The 19426-nt window shown below is 36.1% G+C and overlaps 1 protein-coding gene across 1 annotated transcript in view; it reads right to left on the reverse strand.

Annotated features, from left to right (window-relative positions):
- The window catches only part of SHCBP1L (SHC binding and spindle associated 1 like), a 44289-nt gene that overhangs the window by 15652 nt on the left and 9211 nt on the right, over nt 1-19426 (reverse strand). The window contains exons 3-6 of the mRNA XM_065890449.1: nt 18040-18254; nt 17051-17137; nt 16763-16981; nt 7075-7180 (exon numbers count right to left, since the gene is read on the reverse strand). Coding sequence (XP_065746521.1) covers nt 7075-7180; nt 16763-16981; nt 17051-17137; nt 18040-18254 — 627 coding nt within the window. The remainder of the gene's footprint in view (nt 1-7074; nt 7181-16762; nt 16982-17050; nt 17138-18039; nt 18255-19426) is intronic.

Here is a 19426-nt window from a genome sequence, read left to right on the forward strand (position 1 = left end):
AGAATTCAGCACCACCAAACTAGCTCTACAACAAATGCTAAAGGAACGTCTCTAGGTGGGAAACACAAGAGAAAAAAAGGACCTACAAAAACAAACCCAAAACAATTAATAGAGTAGTCATAGGAACATACATATCGATAATTACCTTAAACGTGAATGGATTAAATGCCCCAACCAAAAGACACAGGCTTGCTGAATGGATACAAAAACAAGACCCATCTATATGCTGTCTACAAGAGACCCACTTCAGACCTAGGGACACATACAGACTGAAAGTGAGGGGATGGAAAAAGATATTCCATGCAAATGGAAATCGAAAGAAAGCTGGAATAGCTATACTCATATCAGATAAAATAGACTTTAAAATAAAGAATGTTACAAGAGACAAGGAAGGACACTACATAATGATCAAGGGATCAATCCAAGAAGAAGAAATAACAATTATACATATATATGCACCCAACATAGGAGCACCTCAATACATAAGGCAACTGCTAACAGCTATAAAAGAGGAAATCAACAGTAACACAATAATAGTGGGAGACTTTAACACCTCACTTACACCAATGGACAGATCACCCAAAATGAAAATAAATAAGGAAACAGAAGCTTTAAATGACACAATAGACCAGATAGATTTAATTGATATTTATGGGACATTCCATCCAAAAACAGCAGATTACACTTTCTTCTCAAGTGTGCACGGAACATTCTCCAGGATAGATCACATCCTGGGTCACAAATGAAGCCTCAGTAAATTAAGAAAATCGAAAGCATATCAAACATCTTTTCTGACCACAACGCTATGAGATTAGAAATCAATTACAGGGGAAAAAAACCGAAAGAAACACAAACACGTGGAGGCTAAACAATACGATACTAAGTAACCAAGAGATCACTGAAGAAATCAAAGAAGAAATCAAAAAATACCTAGAGACAAATGACAATGAAAACACAACAATCCAAAACCTATGGGATGCAGCAAAAGCAGTTCTAAGAGGGAAGTTTAGAGCTATACAAGCCTATCTCAAGAAACAAGAAAAATCTCAAATAAACAATCTAAACTTACACCTAAAGCAACGAGAGAAAGAAGAACAAACAAAACCCAAAGTTAGCAGAAGGAAAGAAATCATAAAGATCAGAGCAGAAATAAATGAAATAGAAACAAAGAACACAATAGCAAAGATCAATAAAACTAAAAGCTGGCTCTTTGAGAAGATAAACAAAATTGATAAACCTTTAGCCAGACTCATCAAGAAAAAGAGGGAGAGGACTCAAATCAATAAAATTAGAAATGAAAAAGGAGACGTTACAAGAGACACCTCAGAAATACAAAGCATCCTAAGAGACTACTACAAGCAACTCTATGCCAACAAAATGGACAACCTAGAAGAAATGGACAAATTCTTAGAAAGGTATAACCTTCCAAGACTGAACCAGGAAGAAATAGAAAATATGAACAGACCAATCACAAGTAACGAAATTGAAAGTGTTATTAAAAATCTTCCAACAAACAAAAGTCCAGGACCAGATGGCTTCACAGGCAAATTCTATCAACCATTTAGAGAAGAGCTAACACCCAACCTTCTCAAACTCTTCCAAAAAATTGCAGAGGAAGGAACACTCCCAAACTCATTCTACAAGGCCACAATTACCCTGACACCAAAACCAGACAAAGATACTACAAAAAAAGAAAATTACAGACCAATATCACTGATGGATATAGATGCAAAAATCATCAGCAAAATACTAACAAACAGAATCCAAAAACACATTAAAAGGATCATACACCACGATCAAGTGGGATTTATCCCAGGGATGCAAGGATTCTTCAATATATGCAAATCAATCAATGTGATATACCATATTAACAAACTGAAGAATAAAAACCATATGATCATCTCAATAGATGTAGAAAATACTTTTGACAAAATTCAACACCCATTTATGATAAAAACTCTCCAAAAGGGGGCATAGAGGGAACCTACCTCAACGTAATAAAGGCCATATACGACTAACCCAGAGCAAACATCATTCTCAATGGTGAAAAACTGAAAGCATTTCCTCTGATCACGTACAAAACAAGGATGCCCACTCTCACCACTATTATTCAACATAGTTTTGGAAGTCCTAGCCACGGCAATCAGAGAAGAAAAAGAAATGAAAGGAATACAAATTGGAAAAGAAGAAGTAGAGCTGTGACTGTTTGCCGATGACATGATACTAAAAATAGATAATCTTAAAGATGCCACCAGAAAACTACTAGAGCTCTTCAATGAATTTGGTAAAGTTGCAGGATACAAAATTAATGCACAGAAATCTCTTGCATTCCTATACACAAATAATGAAAGATCAGAAAGAGAAATTAAGGAAACAATCCCATTCACCATTGCAACAAAAGGAATAAAATACCCAGGAATAAACCTACCTAAGGAGGTAAAAGACCTGTACTCAGAAAATTATAAGACACTGATGAAAGAAATCAAAGATGACACAAACAGATGGAGAGATATACCATGTTCTTGGATTGGAAGAATCAATATTGTGAAAATGACTATACTACCCAAAGCAATCTACAGATTCAATGCAATCCCTATCAAATTACCAGTGGTAGTTTAAACAGAACTAGAACGAAAACTCTTAAAATTTGTATGAAGGCACAAAAGACCCCGAATAGCCAAAGCAATCTTGAGAAAGAAAAACAGAGTTGCAGGAATTAGGCTCCCCGACTTCAGACTATACTACAAAGCTCCAGTAATCAAGACAATATGGTACTGGCACAAAAACAGAGATATAGATCAATGGAACAAGATAGAAAGCCCAGAGATGAACCCACGGACCTATGGTCAACTAATGTATGACAAAGGAGGTGAGGATACACAGTGGAGAAAAGACAGTACCTTCAGTAAGTGGTGCTGGGAAAACTGGACAGCTACATGTAAAAGAATGAAATTAGAACACTCCCTAACACCATACACAAAAGTAAACTCAAAATGGATTCGAGACCTAAATGTAAGACCGGACACTATAAAACTCTTAGAGGAAAACATAGGAAGAACACTCTTTGACATAAATCACAGCAAGATCTTTTTTGACCCACCTCCTAGAGTAATGGAAATAAAAACGAAAATAAACAAATGAGTCCTAATTAAACTTAAAAGCTTTTGCACAGCAAAGGAAACCATAAACAAGATGAAAAGACAACTCTCAGAATGGGAGAAAATATTTGCAAACGAATCAACGAACAAAGGATTAATCTCCAAAATATATAAACGGCTCATGCAGTTCAATATTAAAGAAACAAACAACCCAATCCAAAAATGGGCAGAAGACCTACATAGACATTTCTGCAAAGAAGGCATACGGATGGCCAAGAAGCACATGAAAAGCTGCTCAACATCACTAATCATAAGAGAAATGCAAATCAAAACTACAATGAGGTATCACCTCACACCAGTTAGAATGGGCATCTACAAACAACAAATGCTGGAGAGGGTGTGGAGAAAAGGGGACCCTCTTGCACTGTTGGTGGGAATGCAAACTGACACAGCAACTATGGAGAACAGTATGGAGGTTTCTTAAAAAACTAAATATAGAGGGTTTCCCTGGTGGCACAGCAGTTGAGAGTCCACCTGCCAATGCAGGGGACACGGGTTCGTGCCCCTTTCCGGGAAGATCCCACATGCCGCGGAGCAGCTAGGCCCGTGAGCCATGGCCGCTGAGCCTGCGCGTCCAGAGCCTGTGCTCCGCAGCGGGAGAGGCCACAGCAGGGAGAGGCCCGCGTACCGCAAAAACAAACAAACAAACAAACAAACAAAAAAACCTAAATATAGACTTACCATATGATCCAGCAATCCCACTACTGGGCATATACCCAGGGAAAACCATAATTCAAAAAGACACATGCCCCCCAATGTTCATTGCAGCACTATTTACAATAGCCAGGTCATGGAAACAACCTAAATGCCCATCGATAGACGAATGGATGAAGAAGATGTGGTACATATATACAATGGAATAATACTCAGCCATAAAAAGAAATGAAATTGAGTCATTTGTTGAGATGTGGATGGATCTAGAGACTGTCATACAGAGTGAAGTAAGTCAGAAAGAGAAAAACAAATGTATATTAACGCATGTATGTGGAACCTAGAAAAATGGTACAGATGAACCAGTTTGCAGGGCAGAAGTTGAGACACAAATGTAGAGAACATAGGTATGGACACCAAGGGGGGAAGGCCATGGGGGGATGGGGATGGTGGTGTGCTGAATTGGGTGATTGGGATTGACATGTATACACTGATGTGTATAAAATTGATGACTAATAAGAACCTGCTGTATAAAAAAATAAATAAAATAAAATTCAAAAAATTTTTAAAAATTAATAAGTTCAAATTTAGGATTGTTGTATGTTAGTGAGACATAAGGTAAAGATGCTGAGAAGAACTTGTAGTAATGTTGGTCAGCAAAGAATACAAGCAAGAAGGAAAAGAGAAAAGGGAATGAAATTACTGAAAAACCACTGTGTGCCAGACACTGCTAGGTATTTTATACATAGCATCTCATTTCATTCTCAAAAAACCCTATAAGGTGTCAGTGGTGGTGGTAGCCGTAATAGCAGTAATAAAATGTTTATTTAGTACTTACTATGTGCTGGCCATTATTCTAAGCACATCACATATATGAACTCATTTAATCTTCGTAGCTCTATAAATAAGGAACACTTATAGCTCTATAAATAAGGAAATAAGGTATTATCCCCATTTTACAAATGAGGGACTAAAGCACAAATGGGCAAATAACTTGTTGAAAATCACATAAGTAGTAAGTGCCAAAGCCAGAATCTGAATCCAGGCAGTTTGGCTCCAGAGATCATCATCCTCATCAGAACAGTACACAGTTTTTTCTCTTTTTAAAGCACTCTGCAAATAGAAATTGAGGTTCAGAGGTTAGGCAGCTTGCCCAAGACAGGCTATTTACCTGACTACAAAGTCCATGCCTTTTCGCTATACTACTTGTGAAGATCACCAGCATAAAGATGGTGGGCATGGATAAAACTGTTTAAGGAGAGAGTATAGAGGAGGAAAAACACCAAGTAAAGAATCTTCAAAGTTGAGAAAATTGTTAAAGGCTTATGTACATAGCTGCAACTACCGTCAAATTAAAATTTTTTGTCAACCTCAAAGGTAAATCTAAAATCAAAGATCCAAGCAAAGTGGAAGTTGATGATACTGCCTTCTCAGAGTAGCCTTCCTCTCATTATCCTGTCCTCTGAAGTTCATGGATATTTACTTACACAAATGAAGAAAGGGTTGCAAAGCACTGAATAAAAATCAAGTAAATTTCTTACTGCCATATAGGAAAATGAAGCCAAAAACAGATTTAAAAACAAAAAGAAAGATAAATAAAAATATTTTAAAAGGCTGGAGATAAAAGCAAAATCTATACCTTACTTTACAATGATGTTTTAAAAGATGTTTACAAATATAATTGGTGGAATAATGAATGTTATTGAAAATCTGATCTAATAAGCAAATCAAAGTAAAGTTAAATTTTGTTGAAAATAATAAAAATGGGTAGAATAGCAGATAAGACCAGTCTAATAGTCCAGCTTTATCTCTAACCACTCTCCTCCTAGGAATTAAACACCATCCTTGCTGGACTTCTTTTAGTTCTTCACATATACCCCATACTCTCTTGTCAAACATGCACTCATTTGCTAATTCAACAAAAACTGCTCAGCACCTACCTCGTGCTAAGCATCATGCTAGGTGATTGGATGAATGGTAAACATACACCCCTTGCTCTCAAGAAGCTCATATTCTAGTAAAAGAGACAGACATGCAATAGATAGCCACAAAAGTATTTAATACAGTCATGATAAGGAAAAGTGCCAATAAGAGAAAGTGCAGGGTACATGGGAATATGTAGTAAAATGTATTCTGGAAGGTTGAGAAAGCCTTTTTCTACGGAAATGACATTTAAATTGAGACCTAAAGGATGTGCAGTAGCTCTCTGAAACAACATGGTGTACACCAGGATATGGTATTAATGAGGAATAAAAGAGGGTACATGAAGGTGATGAGGGATAGGATTAGGCTAACTCTCAGAAGATTGTAATTAACAACTGGGTAGATAGTGGAGCCATTTACTGAAACAGAGAACTCTAGTATATAAACAAGTCAATGGATAAGATCATGAATTTAATTGTGGACATGTGAGTTGAAGTACTCATGAGGTAATCAAGGGGTGATGAGTAATAGGCAGCTAGACATATAGGTTTGGGGCTCAGAACGAAAATGTGGGCTGTGGATACACATTTTAGATTATCAGTGTATATAACTGAAGTCATGGGAAGAGATCAGATAAATCACTTAGGGACATTATAGTGCAGAAAAAAGATAAGTTCCAAGCATTTAGAGGACAGAAGGATAAAAAAAACTAGACAGACTGAAACCAGCAAAGTATTGTAACAGAAGACAGTGAAAAAGAGTATTCCAAGGAGAGAGCTGTGAAATGCTGAGAGATCAAATGAGATAGAAATATTTACTCTGACTTAGAACACTTTCCCCTCTTTGGCTGGTTAAATTTACACTCATCCTTCAGGTTTCATCTGGTGATTTCTTCCAGCCAGCACTGCCAGAATTCCTAACTCTGGCTTATGTACCCATCTTATATGCCTTCTGTACATACTCCTATCATAGCATTTATCATTTTGTGTTGTAATTGTAATAGCCTATTTACTTGTCCATATCTCCACCATAATTCAAACTTGTCAAATGTATGGAAGAAGCAAGACTGTGGGTCTGGTTCAAAACTGTATCTCCCTCAAATGCAGTATTTCTCATATTTGTCTCCCATAGCTACTAGCATAGCACCTGGCAACAAGACTAGTACTCTGTAAATAGTTGCTGACATATATTTATTTAGTACCTATTAATTGCCAATCTCTGAGCTGGACGTAATGGAGGAAATAAGGCATTACTGTCAGATAAGAATCCAACCTTCAAAGAGCTCCTTTTCTGATTATATGGAGCTATATAAATGAACAAATAATAATAGTGTATTTCTTACCATGTCAGTAGTCATCACTTTTGCTACGATATGTGTTATAGTCTTTCCAAAGTCTCTTTTTCCTTTCCTACGCCTCAGAATTCTTGGAAAGAAAGGCCCATGAACTCTGAAGTTGAAAACATTTATTTATGATTAAATTAACATGAAAAAGACAACATATACCTACTTAGAAAATTAAAACTTGGTACTAAGCATCTTTGAGAAATAGGTTTCACTAATTTTAAGCTTCTTGAGAGCAATGAGCAACTTGAGAGCAATGCAACAATTGAAATATTTTAGATAACTGAGTGTTTAAAGCTTTGAATTCTAAAATCTTTTCATTTTAATGAAAATCTGCGTGCAACCCACTACAATCATCTCAACTTTTCAATACAGTAGAAATTTTCTTGATCGTACTTTCATAATCCTCTGAATTGTAGACACTTGAAGCAGCGATAGGTTGTCTGTGATACTGAGGTATAAGAATGTTTTGGGACATGCCTAATTTGAGATACTATGTTCATTTAACAGAGTGTTTTTGTTTCAAAGGTTAAGTTCTCCATAGATATAGTTGGCTGCTGGCCTCCCAGCAGAACAATTCTAGCTTCCCTCTTCATTGCTTTTTAACTGTTTGATGTTCAGCACTCTTTCTCTTCTTTCTGCTTTTCTTTACAGTTCCTGTTTCCTATCAATCATTTAAATGTCATCAAAAGAAAGAAAGGAAAAAAAAATTGAGTATAACTTTTACCGTTACTGTCAGCCAAGAGGGATACTCCTTTTTCACCATATTTACCAGTAATCTCCTTAGGTGTAATCTTTTGGGTTCTCTGCAGCACTTTGATTATTGCTTGATGCTAATGGGATGCAGCATTAATACCAATATTTTTCAGCTTATATTTCAATTGTTAATATTTTTGTAAAGCTTAAAATTTCAGAAAACTGTTTCTAAGAATTTATGACACCAATTATTAAATTTTGAATTTTAAGATACTAGCAATGTCCTTCAAAGCAAAAGTTTCATTTAACATTTCAAAATCAAACCCATTCAGCATTTTTATACCTATTTAAGCAATTGGTTTTGATTTTGAGAGAAATACTCATATATTTTTTTCACTGTATAGCTAATTAGTAGTTGCTCAAAGAGTAAAGCATCTTACATGCAGGAAATAAGTAGTTTCTCATACAATCCTAGTTTTGAAATTAAAGGTATATGTGATTTTTAAAATTATACCTTTATTAAGGTATAATTTACATCACAGACACTCATTTTAAATGAACCATTCTATGAGGTTTCACAAATGTAAACACCCGTTTAACTCAATCATAATAATCAAGATATAGAACATTCCCATCACACTGATAAGTTCCTTCATGCATCTTTGCAGTCAATCCTCCACACCCACTCCCAGAAAACCACTGATCTGCTTTCTGTCATAGATTTCCCTTTCTTGGAAGTGTTTTTTTTGTGGTACGGGGGCTTCTCACTGTTGTGGCCTCTCCCGTTGCGGAGCACAGGCTCCGGACGCGCAGGCTCAGCGGCCATGGCTCACGGGCGCAGCCGCCTCGCGGCAGGCATGTGGGATCTTCCCGGACTGGGGCATGAACCCGTGTCCCCTGCATCGGCAGGCGGACTCTCAACCACTGCGCCACCAGGGAAGCCCCCTTTCTTGGAATTTTTAAATGGAATTTTAAAATGGAATATGCTATGTACTCTCTTGTATCTGGCTTTTTTCAGTCAGACTATTTTGAGATCCATCATGTTATTTTGTGTATCAGCAATTTATTTCTTTATAGCGCAGAGCAGTATTTCATTATAGGATTTTCTACATACAAGCATGTCATCTGCAAGTACAGATAATTTTACTTTTCCCTTTCTGATCTGGATGACTTTTATTTCTTTTTCTTGCCTACTGGTCTGGCTAGAAACTCTAGTACAATTGAATACAAGAACGGACATACTTGTCTTGTTCCTGATCTTAGGCAGGGAAATATCTATTCTTTCATCAGTAAGTATGATGTTAATTATAGGTTTTTCATAGATGGTCTCAAACAGGTTGGGAAAGATCCATGCTATTCCAAGCTTTTTGAGATTTTTTGTTGTGAAAGAGTGTTGAATTTTGTCAAATGATTTTTCTATAACAATTGAGATGATAATATGGTTTTATTGTGTATTACATTGATTTATTTTCATATTTTAAACCAACCTTGCATTCCTGGGATAAACTCCACTTGTCATAATGTATGATTCTTTTTATATGTTGCTAGACTCAGTTTGTTAAAGTATTACTGAGGATTTTGCATCTATATTTATACGGGATAGTTTATGTAGTTTTCTTGTTATGTCTTTCTATAGTTTTAGTATCAGGGTGATTGATAGTGGCCTCATAGAATGAGTTAGGGAGGTGTTCCCTTCTCTTTTTATTTTCTGGAAGAGTTTGTTAAAAAAAAAAAAAAAATTGGTGTTAATTCTTTAAATGTTTGGTAGAATTCACCAGTGAAGATATCTGGTCCTTGGCTTTTCTTTGTGGATAGTTTTTAAATTTGCTAATTCAATCTCCCTACTTGCTATAGGTCCATTCAAATTTTCTGTTTCTGTTTGAGTCAGTTTTGGTAGATTGTGTCCATTTGATCTAGGCTATCTAATGTGTTGGCATATAATTGCTCATACTATTCCTTAATTATCCTTTTTATTTCTGTTCATATTTTCAACTTATTTGGGTAAATACCAATGGTTTGAATAAGTTTAGCTTTTAAGAAACTATCAAACCATCTTCAAAAGAGGCTATACTACTCTGTATTCCCATAAATAATGAGCGTTCCTATTGCTCCACATCCTTGTCAGCAATTGGTATTGTCAGGTTTTTGCTTTGTTTTGTTTGTTTAGCCATTCTAATAGGTTATAATGAGATCTCATTTTAATTTGTAATTCCCCAATGACAAATGATGTTGAGCATCTTTTTTAAATTTATTGATTTATTTATTTTTGGCTGTGTTGGGTCTTCATTGCTGCGTGTGGGCTTTCTCTAGTTGCAGCGAGGGGAGTCTACTCTTTGCTGCGGTGCGCGGGCTTATCATGGTGGCTTCTCTTGTTGTGGAGCATGGGCTCTGGGCACGCAAGCTTCAGTAGTTGTGGCACGCGGGCTCTGGGCACGCAAGCTTCAGTAGTTGTGGCACGCGGGCTCAGTATTTGTGGCTCACAGGCTCTAGAGCGCAGGACCAGTAGTTGTGGCACACGGGCTTAGTTGCTCCATGGCATGTGGGATCTTCCCGGACCAGGGACTGAACCTGTGTCCCCTGCATTTGCAGGCAGATTCTTAACCACTGCGCCACCAGGGAAGTCCCTCGAGCATCTTTTTATATGCTTATTTACCATTTACCATCTATATATTTTCTTTGGTAAGGTGTCTGTTTAAGTCCTTTTCCCATTTTTAATTGGGTTATTTGCTACTTATGAATGAATTTTAAGAGATCTATCTATATCTATCTATCTGTATATCAGATATGTCTCTTTTTTTTTTTGGCCACACCACATGCCATGCAGGATCTTAGTTCCTGACCAGGTATTAAACTCGTGCCCACTGCAGTGGAAGCGCAGAGTCCTGACCACTGGACTGCCAGGGAATTCCCCTAGATACAAATCTTTTATAAGATATGTGCTTTGCAAATATTTTCTCCAAATCTATGGCTAATCTTTTCATTCCCTTAACAGTGTCTTTCACAGAGCAGAAGTTTTTCATTTTAATGAAGTCTAATTCATCATCTTTTTCTCTCATGGATCATACTTTTGGTGTTGTATATAAAAACTCATTGCCAAACCCAAAGTCACATAGATTTTCTTCTGTTTTATTCTAGAAGTCTTAGTTTGTTTACATTTAGGTCTACGGATCACTGTGAGTTAATTTTTTGTGAAAGGTGTAAGAGAAAATATTCTTGCCTTATTCCTAGAGGGAAAGCATATAGTTTCTCACCAGTGAGTATGATGTTAGCTGTAGAGTTTTTGTAATGTTCTTTTTCAATAAGAGGAATTCTCCTCTAGATCTATTATTATTATTGCTTGATCTATCAACTACTGAAAAAGGGATGCTGAAGTCTCCAACTATAATAGTGGATTTGTCTATTTGTCCTTGCATTTCTATCAGTTTTTGCCTCACATACTTTGATTCTCTGTTGTTGGGTGTATACACACATTAAGGATTGTCATGTCTTCTTGGAAAATCAAACCATTTATCATTATGCAATTCCTGATAATTTTACTGGTTCTGAAAGCCTACTTTGTCTGAAATTAATATAGCTACTCCAGCTTTTTAATGGTTGTGTTAGCATGAAGTATCTTTCTCTAACCTTTTCCTTTGAACATTTCTAAGCCTTTATGTTTAAAGTGGGTTTCTTGTAGATGACATATGGTTGAATCTTGTCTTTTTATCCACTTTGACAATCTCTTATCTTTTGATTTATGTATTTAGATCATTCACATTTAAAGTAATTATTGAGGGACTTCCCTGGTGATCCAGTGGCTAAGACTCCGTGCTCCCAATGCCAGGGGCCTGGGTTCAATGCCAGGTCTGGGAACTAGATCCCACACGCTGCAACTAAGAGGTCACATGCCACAACTAAAGACCCCACGTGCCACAACTAAAAAGATCCTGCGTGCCACAACTAGGACGCAGCACAGCCAAATAAATAAAAATAAATATTTTTTAAAATAAATTATTGATATCATTAAATTAATATCTACTACACTTGCAACAGTTTTCTATTTGTTGTACCTCCTTTTTGTCTCTAGTTTTAGCTGAGCATTTAGTAATTCCATTTTATCTTCCCTCTTAACATATCAATTATTTTAAAAAGTTTTTTTAGTGTTTGCCCTATAGATGGCAATATACATTTTAAACTAAGTCCACCATCAAATAACACTATACTACTTCATGTATAGTACAGGTACCTTTTAACAGAGTTTTCCCATTTTTTTCCCTCCTATCCCTATGATATTACTGTCACTTATTTAACCAATCCATAAACAATTACCACCCAATACCATCATAACTACTATTACTTTAAATAGTTATCTTTTAGATTGATAGAGATCTATTGAGAATAAGAAAAAGAAAAGATTTAATCTTCATTTATTCCTCCTCCAAAGCTCTTCTTTTGTATAAGTAGATCTGAGTTTCTGACCTTTAATAATTTTTCTTCTCCCTGAAGAACTTCCGTTAGCCTTTCTTGCAAGGCCAATCTACTGGTGACAAATTCCTTTGGTTTTTGTTAGTTTGCTCTTCTTTTTTTTTTTTTTTGGCCTAAGGAAGCTATTCCCCTTCACTTTTGAAGGATAATTTCACTAGACATAGAATTCTAGGATGGTGGTTTTCTTTTAACACTGAATATTTCACTCCACTATCATCTTGTTTACATGATTTCTTACAAGGAGCCCATTGAATTTCTCATTCTTGTTCACCTATAGTTAGGGTTTCCTTACCCCCCTAGGCTTCTTTCAAGATTTTTTCTTTATCTTTGGTTTTCTTCAGTTTAAATATAATATGCCTATTTATACAATTTTGGGGTATTTATCCTGCTTGGAGTTCTCTAAGCTTCCTGAATCTGTGGTTTGGTGTCTGCATTTAATTTGGAAATTTTTCACCATTATTTTTTTTTTTTTTTCCTGCGGTACGCGGGCCTCTCACTGCTGTGGCCTCTCCCGTTGTGGAGCACAGGCTCTGGACGCACAGGCTCAGCAGCCATGGCTCACGGGCCTAGCCGCTCCGTGGCATGTGGGATCTTCCCGGACTGGGGCGTGAACCCGTGTCCCTTGCATCGGCAGGCGGACTCTCAACCACTGCACCACCAGGGAAGCCCTTTCACCATTATTAATTTAAATTTTTTTTCTGCTGCATTTCCTTTTTCTCTTCTGGTATTCCAATTACACATATGCTACATTCTTTGAAACTGTTCCACAGTTTTTGTATGTTTTGTTGTTTTTTCATTATTTTTTCTCTTTGCATTTCAGTTTGAGACAATGCAATTGACATATCTTCAAGCTTTCTGATTCTTTCCTCAGTTGTGTCCCATCTACTGGTGAGCCCTTCAAAGGTATTCTTCATTTCTATTTACAGTGTCTTTGATTTCTAGCATGATTTTTTAATTTGTTCTTACAGATTCCATCTTCTGCTTACATTAGCCATCTGTTCTTGCAGGTTGTGTACTTTTTTCCCATTAAAGTCCTTAACAAATTAATTATAGCTTTTTTTTTTTCTTTTTGGCTGTACTGCACGGCATGCAGGATCTTAGTTCCCTGACCAGGGATTGAACCTGTGCCCCCTGCAGTGGAAGCACGCAGTCCTAACCACTGGACTGCCACGGAAGTCGCAATCATAGCTATTTTAAATTTCCTGTTTGGTTAATTCCAAAATCATACTTGAGTCTGGTTCTGATGCTTGCTTTCCCTCTTCAGACTTAGTTTTTTCTTGCCTTTTAGCATATCTTATAATTTTTTGTTGAAACCCACACATGATGTATTGGCTAATAGGAAGTGAGGGAGATAGGCTTTTAGTGTGAGGTTTTATATTAATCCAACCAGGAGGTAGCCTGTGTTTGTTTGTTGTAGCTTTAGGTGTCAGAGGCTTCAAATTCCTGTAGTTTCCTTATTTCTGTCTCCTCTCCTTTCCATATTTCTGTCTCCTCCTCTTGCTTTAAAACTACTCTTGGAAGAGTCTGTGTCTTACAGGTCTTTTAACTATAATCCAGTTATTATACTGGAATCCTGTTGGTGTGGTTTTAAGTTTCGGCAGACAGGAAATGTTCTATATTCTTATGATTGATTTTCAGGCTTTTACTGAGTCTATATCACCAAACTGTAACCCTCACAAGTGTTTCTTAGTCTGCTCTTTCCCCAGACAAGAAGGCTAGACGGGGCTAGAGTCTGGAAATGCCCTTCCTCTAGGTGGGAAAAAGCTCTGGTAAAGTCTCTTCCCCTGGAGAATAGATCTTTGTTATGGAAAATGCTCGGGGTATATTTCACAATGGTTACTTTTCCCTTCACCCTGCCACAGTCAGAATGGGATCTTTCTTGGCTCTTCACCTGAGAACCTAGTGAGACTCCTCCTGGAGGTTAAACCCCACAAAGGTATGAGGTCTCCATAAGAACTGCAGCTCCCCAGGAGTTTCTCTCATACTCTTTAACATTCAGCCTCCAGCAATCTATCAAAATTACCATTTAAGTCTTTTACAAGTTATGGCTCTAGTGGATTCTGTTCGAGGTAAGCAGATCTTAGCTGTGACTCTTATCTTTCTCCAGATTTCAGGGTGGCAGTTTGTCCTGTGACCTCAGTTCTCTGATAGTTCCAAGAAAGTAATTTTCAAGTTTGTTCAGCTTTTTTCTTGTTGTAAGGATAGGACTAATAGCTCACGAGCTCTTTGCATGTCAGAGATGAATCTGGAAATCCTTGGTTCTATTTTATAGTTTTCATTTCTCTGCTGAGATTCTCTGTATACTTATGCATTCCTTTAGTTCTCTGATATAGTTATAACAGCTGCTTTGAAGTCTTTGTCTGACAAATCTAACATCTGGGCCCACCCAAAATCAGATTCTATTAACTTCTTTTTTTCCTGAGGATAGATCTAAATTTCTGGTTTCTTTGCATATCTATTAATTTTGGGTTGAACACTGGAGATTTTGGATAATATACTCTGGTAACTCTGTGTTATGTTCTTCTGAGGATTGTTAGTCTTGTATTTTAGCAGGCAGTTAACTTGCCTGGCCTCAAAATGCAAAATGTTTTCCTTGAGGTATGTAGCAGCTGACATCTCTGCTCAGTTCTCTCACCTTCCATGTTTCGCTCTTATACTTCCTCATTTAGCAGAGTTCCCTGATTTCTCTCCCCTGCTGTTGCTAGCAAAGTTTACTGGACAGCCAAGGATCTGAGCAGAGTTTATGCTCAAATTTTGGGTCTCACTCCTTTTGCAGCTCTCTCACTTTCAGGCTATCCCAACTAAATTTCCAGCTGCTCTGCCAGCACTGTCCTTTGTCATCTTGAAACAGTAAGATGCCATTTTTTTTGCTGCCTGGGCTATGAGAACTGGTGATGACCCTCAGACCAGAATGCCGCAAGTTCCCATTTCTTACCCATTCCAAGGATAAACTTTTCTGGTTCCTGATGCTTTTGGTCATTTCATAGTGCCTTAAAATATTTGAAGACTTTTAACATATTTTGCCAGATATTATAATTGTTACCTATGGAAAGGTTTGACCAATTAACTCACTCCACCACCCATGGAATAAGATTCTCTGTGATTATAACTTTTAAGATGAGAGGACTCTGTGTTGCCCTATACCATTAGAATATAAAGTCTAGTGACGATAACTTGTATTAAAATTCAACTTTCATTGAATCTGGATTTCTAGATAGGTGGATTTCAAAAATCTTATCTATACTGATTCCCCAAAGTAATCCTAAGATTTTGTTACACAGGAATCCCACTAACAATGAAACATCAAAAATGGGCACTAGAATGAGATTCTTAGTGATTTTTAAAAAGGGCAAACTTGGGGACTTCCCTGGTGGTGCAGTGGTTGAGACTCCACACTCCCAATGCAGGGGCCTGGGTTCAATCCCTGGTCAGGGAACTAGATCCCACATGCGCACCACAACTAAGAGTTCGCATGCCGCAACTAAGACCCGGCACGACCAAATAAATAAACAAATAAGTAATTTTTTTTTTTTTTTAAAGGTCAAACTTGAGGGCTTCCCTGGTGGCGCAGTGGTTGAGAGTCTGCCTGCCGATGCAGGGGACACGGGTTTGTGCCCCGGTCTGGGAAGATCCCACATGCCGCGGAGCGGCTGGGCCTGTGAGCCATGGCCGCTGAGCCTTTGAGTCCGGAGCCTGTGCTCCGCAACGGGAGAGGCCACAACAGTGAGAGGCCCGCGTACCGCAAAAAATAAATAAATAAATAAAAATTTTAAAAAGTCAAACTTGAAAGAAAATAGAATAAGAAAATATTTAGGCTAATAATTAATTGTTAGACAAGTAAAATATGGCTCAGAATTCCTAAGGCAAACAATGAGTAAAGGTGGAACACAAAGGAAGGAGCTTAACAGCTTAGTATGAAAAAGCCAAAAGTCCTTTGGCTCCAATCAAGATTTTCCATTAATTTTGGGGTCATGAGCAAGAATTCCTCTTTCCCCTCTATTTCAAACAAAGACAGAAATATATACTTTACTGCACAGTAATGTAAAAATATTTTAATACATTTTGAAGTATTCTGGAGAATGATGCCAGTTAAATCTGCATTATTTTATTTAACATCAAAAAAACAACTTATTTTGGTTAGAAAAGAAATTATGAGGCAGTCAAATTAGTCAACTCTCTCTCTACTTTTCATTTTATATGTAGATGACATCTACTTACTCTTTTCTTATGCTTTGGCCAAAATTAAGAAGGTAAAGAAGAAAGGTAAGGAAAGGACTAGATTTATGAGATTTTTTTCATCAAAAAAACCCAAAACACTGATTTCAGTGAATTCAGCTAATATAAAAATAATTTTCCAATATTGGTAGTTGCACCTGTGCTTATAAATTGGACATCTACTTTTTTTTTTTTTTTTGGACATCTACTTTTATAATCTATTTCAATTAGGGTAACATATATGACAAGTGATATGATAAAAGAATGACCATGCAATCTTTTTGTTTCCATTTAAAATAGAACAAATTATTACCTGAGGCGTAAATCTTCCCACATTTTCAATAATCCACAGAGCATTACTATCTCATAGTACTTTTTCCAGCATTCAACAGCCTCTGCTGCAGATGGATCTTCTTTAATGTTGCTCTGATACTCAATGAGCTCGATTCGCTTGTTTTTATACTTCTCCAAAGTTTTTTTGAAACGTTGTGCAATAGGACCAGGTATTGTTCCATCTTGTATATCACACCACCTGAAAAGTATGAGTATAGTTACAATGTTTATCTTACATAATGTGATGAATGCTTTTAACTATACTTACAAATTAATTCTTTCTTCAATCAAAGCAGTATAATTCTCACAACTTTCTTCATCATCCCAGTCCCTCCAAAGAAAATCATAAAAAAACCTATGATAAATCAAATTGAGATGACAGTGATCAAAATCAGCCAGTACATGTTTAGAATTAAAAAGACATTCTGATGTCAGAAATCTTTATATGAATCTTAATTGTTAAGAAAAATATTTCAAAATGATCTTTCAGTGAACTAATATTAAAAGTAAAACTTTATACATTAGATGATCTGCATTCTATTTCAAGTTACTACAGATAAGATAATGTTTCTTGAAGTGGGATTGTAAAATTCATGTTCCACATTTCACAGATTGTGGCTATGGTTTTGTTTACCAAAGAAATAATACTTGAGATATCATCATATTTTTATATTGGGGGAGCATTAGGAAAACAAAAACATGCCCCCAATATTCTGTATTATGCTTACGTATAGCTTCTCTCAAATTATATCAACTTGTAAGAAGCAATCACAATGAGGATGAAGACATCAGGTATTTGTAATGCCTTTAAATGTGAAAAATGAAATCTAATATATTTAAGATGCTTAAATATGAACAGAATTTAGTGGGGTTTTTTTTGGACTTTGGGTTTTTTTGGCTGCGCCATGCAGCTTCCCAGAACTTAGTTCCTTGACCAGGGATTGAACCTGGGCCCCGGCAATGAAAGTGCTGAGTCCTAACCACTGAACTGCCAGGAAATTCCCTAGAATTTAGCATTACTTATCTCTAGAACTGTTCAAAATTCAATTTTTCTAAAATGCAAGATCAAAAAACAGCAAACTTCCACAAGAGAGAATATTTTAAGTAAAAGTTACAAGTATGTTCATTAAAAATAGAAAAATTGAATTCAGCAGTGAGTAAAAGTTAAATAAAGTGCCTATATGAACAAAACTTACATATTAAATTAACTTTTTGAATATGAGAATTTGAACTTTCAGAAGAAATAACCTCTAATACCTTACAGCTTCCAAGGCCAAAGCAATATCATGTAAATCAGAATCTTGTCCTTCAACAGGGTACACTTCCAAGAGAGGCACACTATGCTCTAGTTCTTCCAAAATCTCATCGACCAAATCCCTTGGAATATTTGCAATGTTAGAAGAAAAGGGCTCAGCAACAGAAACAGTAACTTTGAAACAAGATGATGCGCTTTGGCGTAGTTTACAAGTTACCTAAGATAAATATTATAAAATTTGTAATTATAAATGAAAGTAAACCACAAGAATTCTTTCTCAAATATGACCTACTTATAAAATTTCTTTTTAAATTTTTATGACTTCGCTAACAATCAACATACATAATAATAATAGATCAATATTGAATAAAATACAAACAATTTTTCAAACTAATTCTTAAACAACATTAATTTTAATGTTCATGAGAGGAATTGCCTATCTCCCACATTATTCTAAGTTTGAGTTGCCAGACTTTGGGATTTTATAAAATAGTAGTATTAAAAAAAGTTTTTGGACTAATTTTGCCATAAAAGTATGTTTTTTAAAATCCTACTATCTATATTACATTATTTTTAAAAGAAAGGCTAATAAAGTACCAAAAAAAGTAGAATGGACATAATCAAAAAATGAAGTCCTAAAAAAAAAAGGTAAAGTCCTTAGGTTGAATAAATTTAGCTTCATAAACAGCACACTATATTGTGGTTACTTGTCTCATTTCACCACAATAGAGTGATAACCTCCAGCACGTCTGAAAATCAGTGCTTGAGAACCACTGAGTTGACAGTAGCTTTAAAAATTAATAAATTATGCTAAGTATTAACACAAAATTTAAAATTACAGAAGCTGGTAAAAGGGTACAAACTTTCAGCTATAAGGTGAATAAGGTCTGAGGATCTAATGTATAGCATAGTGACTATAGTTGATAACACTGTAGTATATATTTGAAATTTCCTAAGAGAGAACTTAAATCCTTTCACCAAATAAGGGGGGGGGGTAAATATGTGAGGTGATGGATATGTTAATTAACTTAATGAAGGGAATCCTTTCACAATGTATATGGGTATATATATATATATATATATATATATATGTATATAAAATCATCATGTTATACACCCTATCCTACAATTTTGTTAGTTAAAGCTCAATAAAGCTGAAAAAAATACACTTCCAATAATGAATTTTAAACATTTTCAAGTACATCTCCAACAAAATTGTTTATTTTTAAGTAGATTTTCTTTACCTAATGCTACTTACAGCAGCTTTATTCATAACTGCCAAAACTTGGAAACAACCAAGATGCCCTTCAGTAGATGAATGGATAAATAAACTGTGGTACATCCAGGCAATGGAATATTATTCAGTGGTAAAAAGGAATGAGCCATCAA

Source organism: Phocoena phocoena, chromosome 1, assembly GCF_963924675.1.
Source record: "Phocoena phocoena chromosome 1, mPhoPho1.1, whole genome shotgun sequence".
Taxonomy (NCBI): domain Eukaryota; kingdom Metazoa; phylum Chordata; class Mammalia; order Artiodactyla; family Phocoenidae; genus Phocoena; species Phocoena phocoena.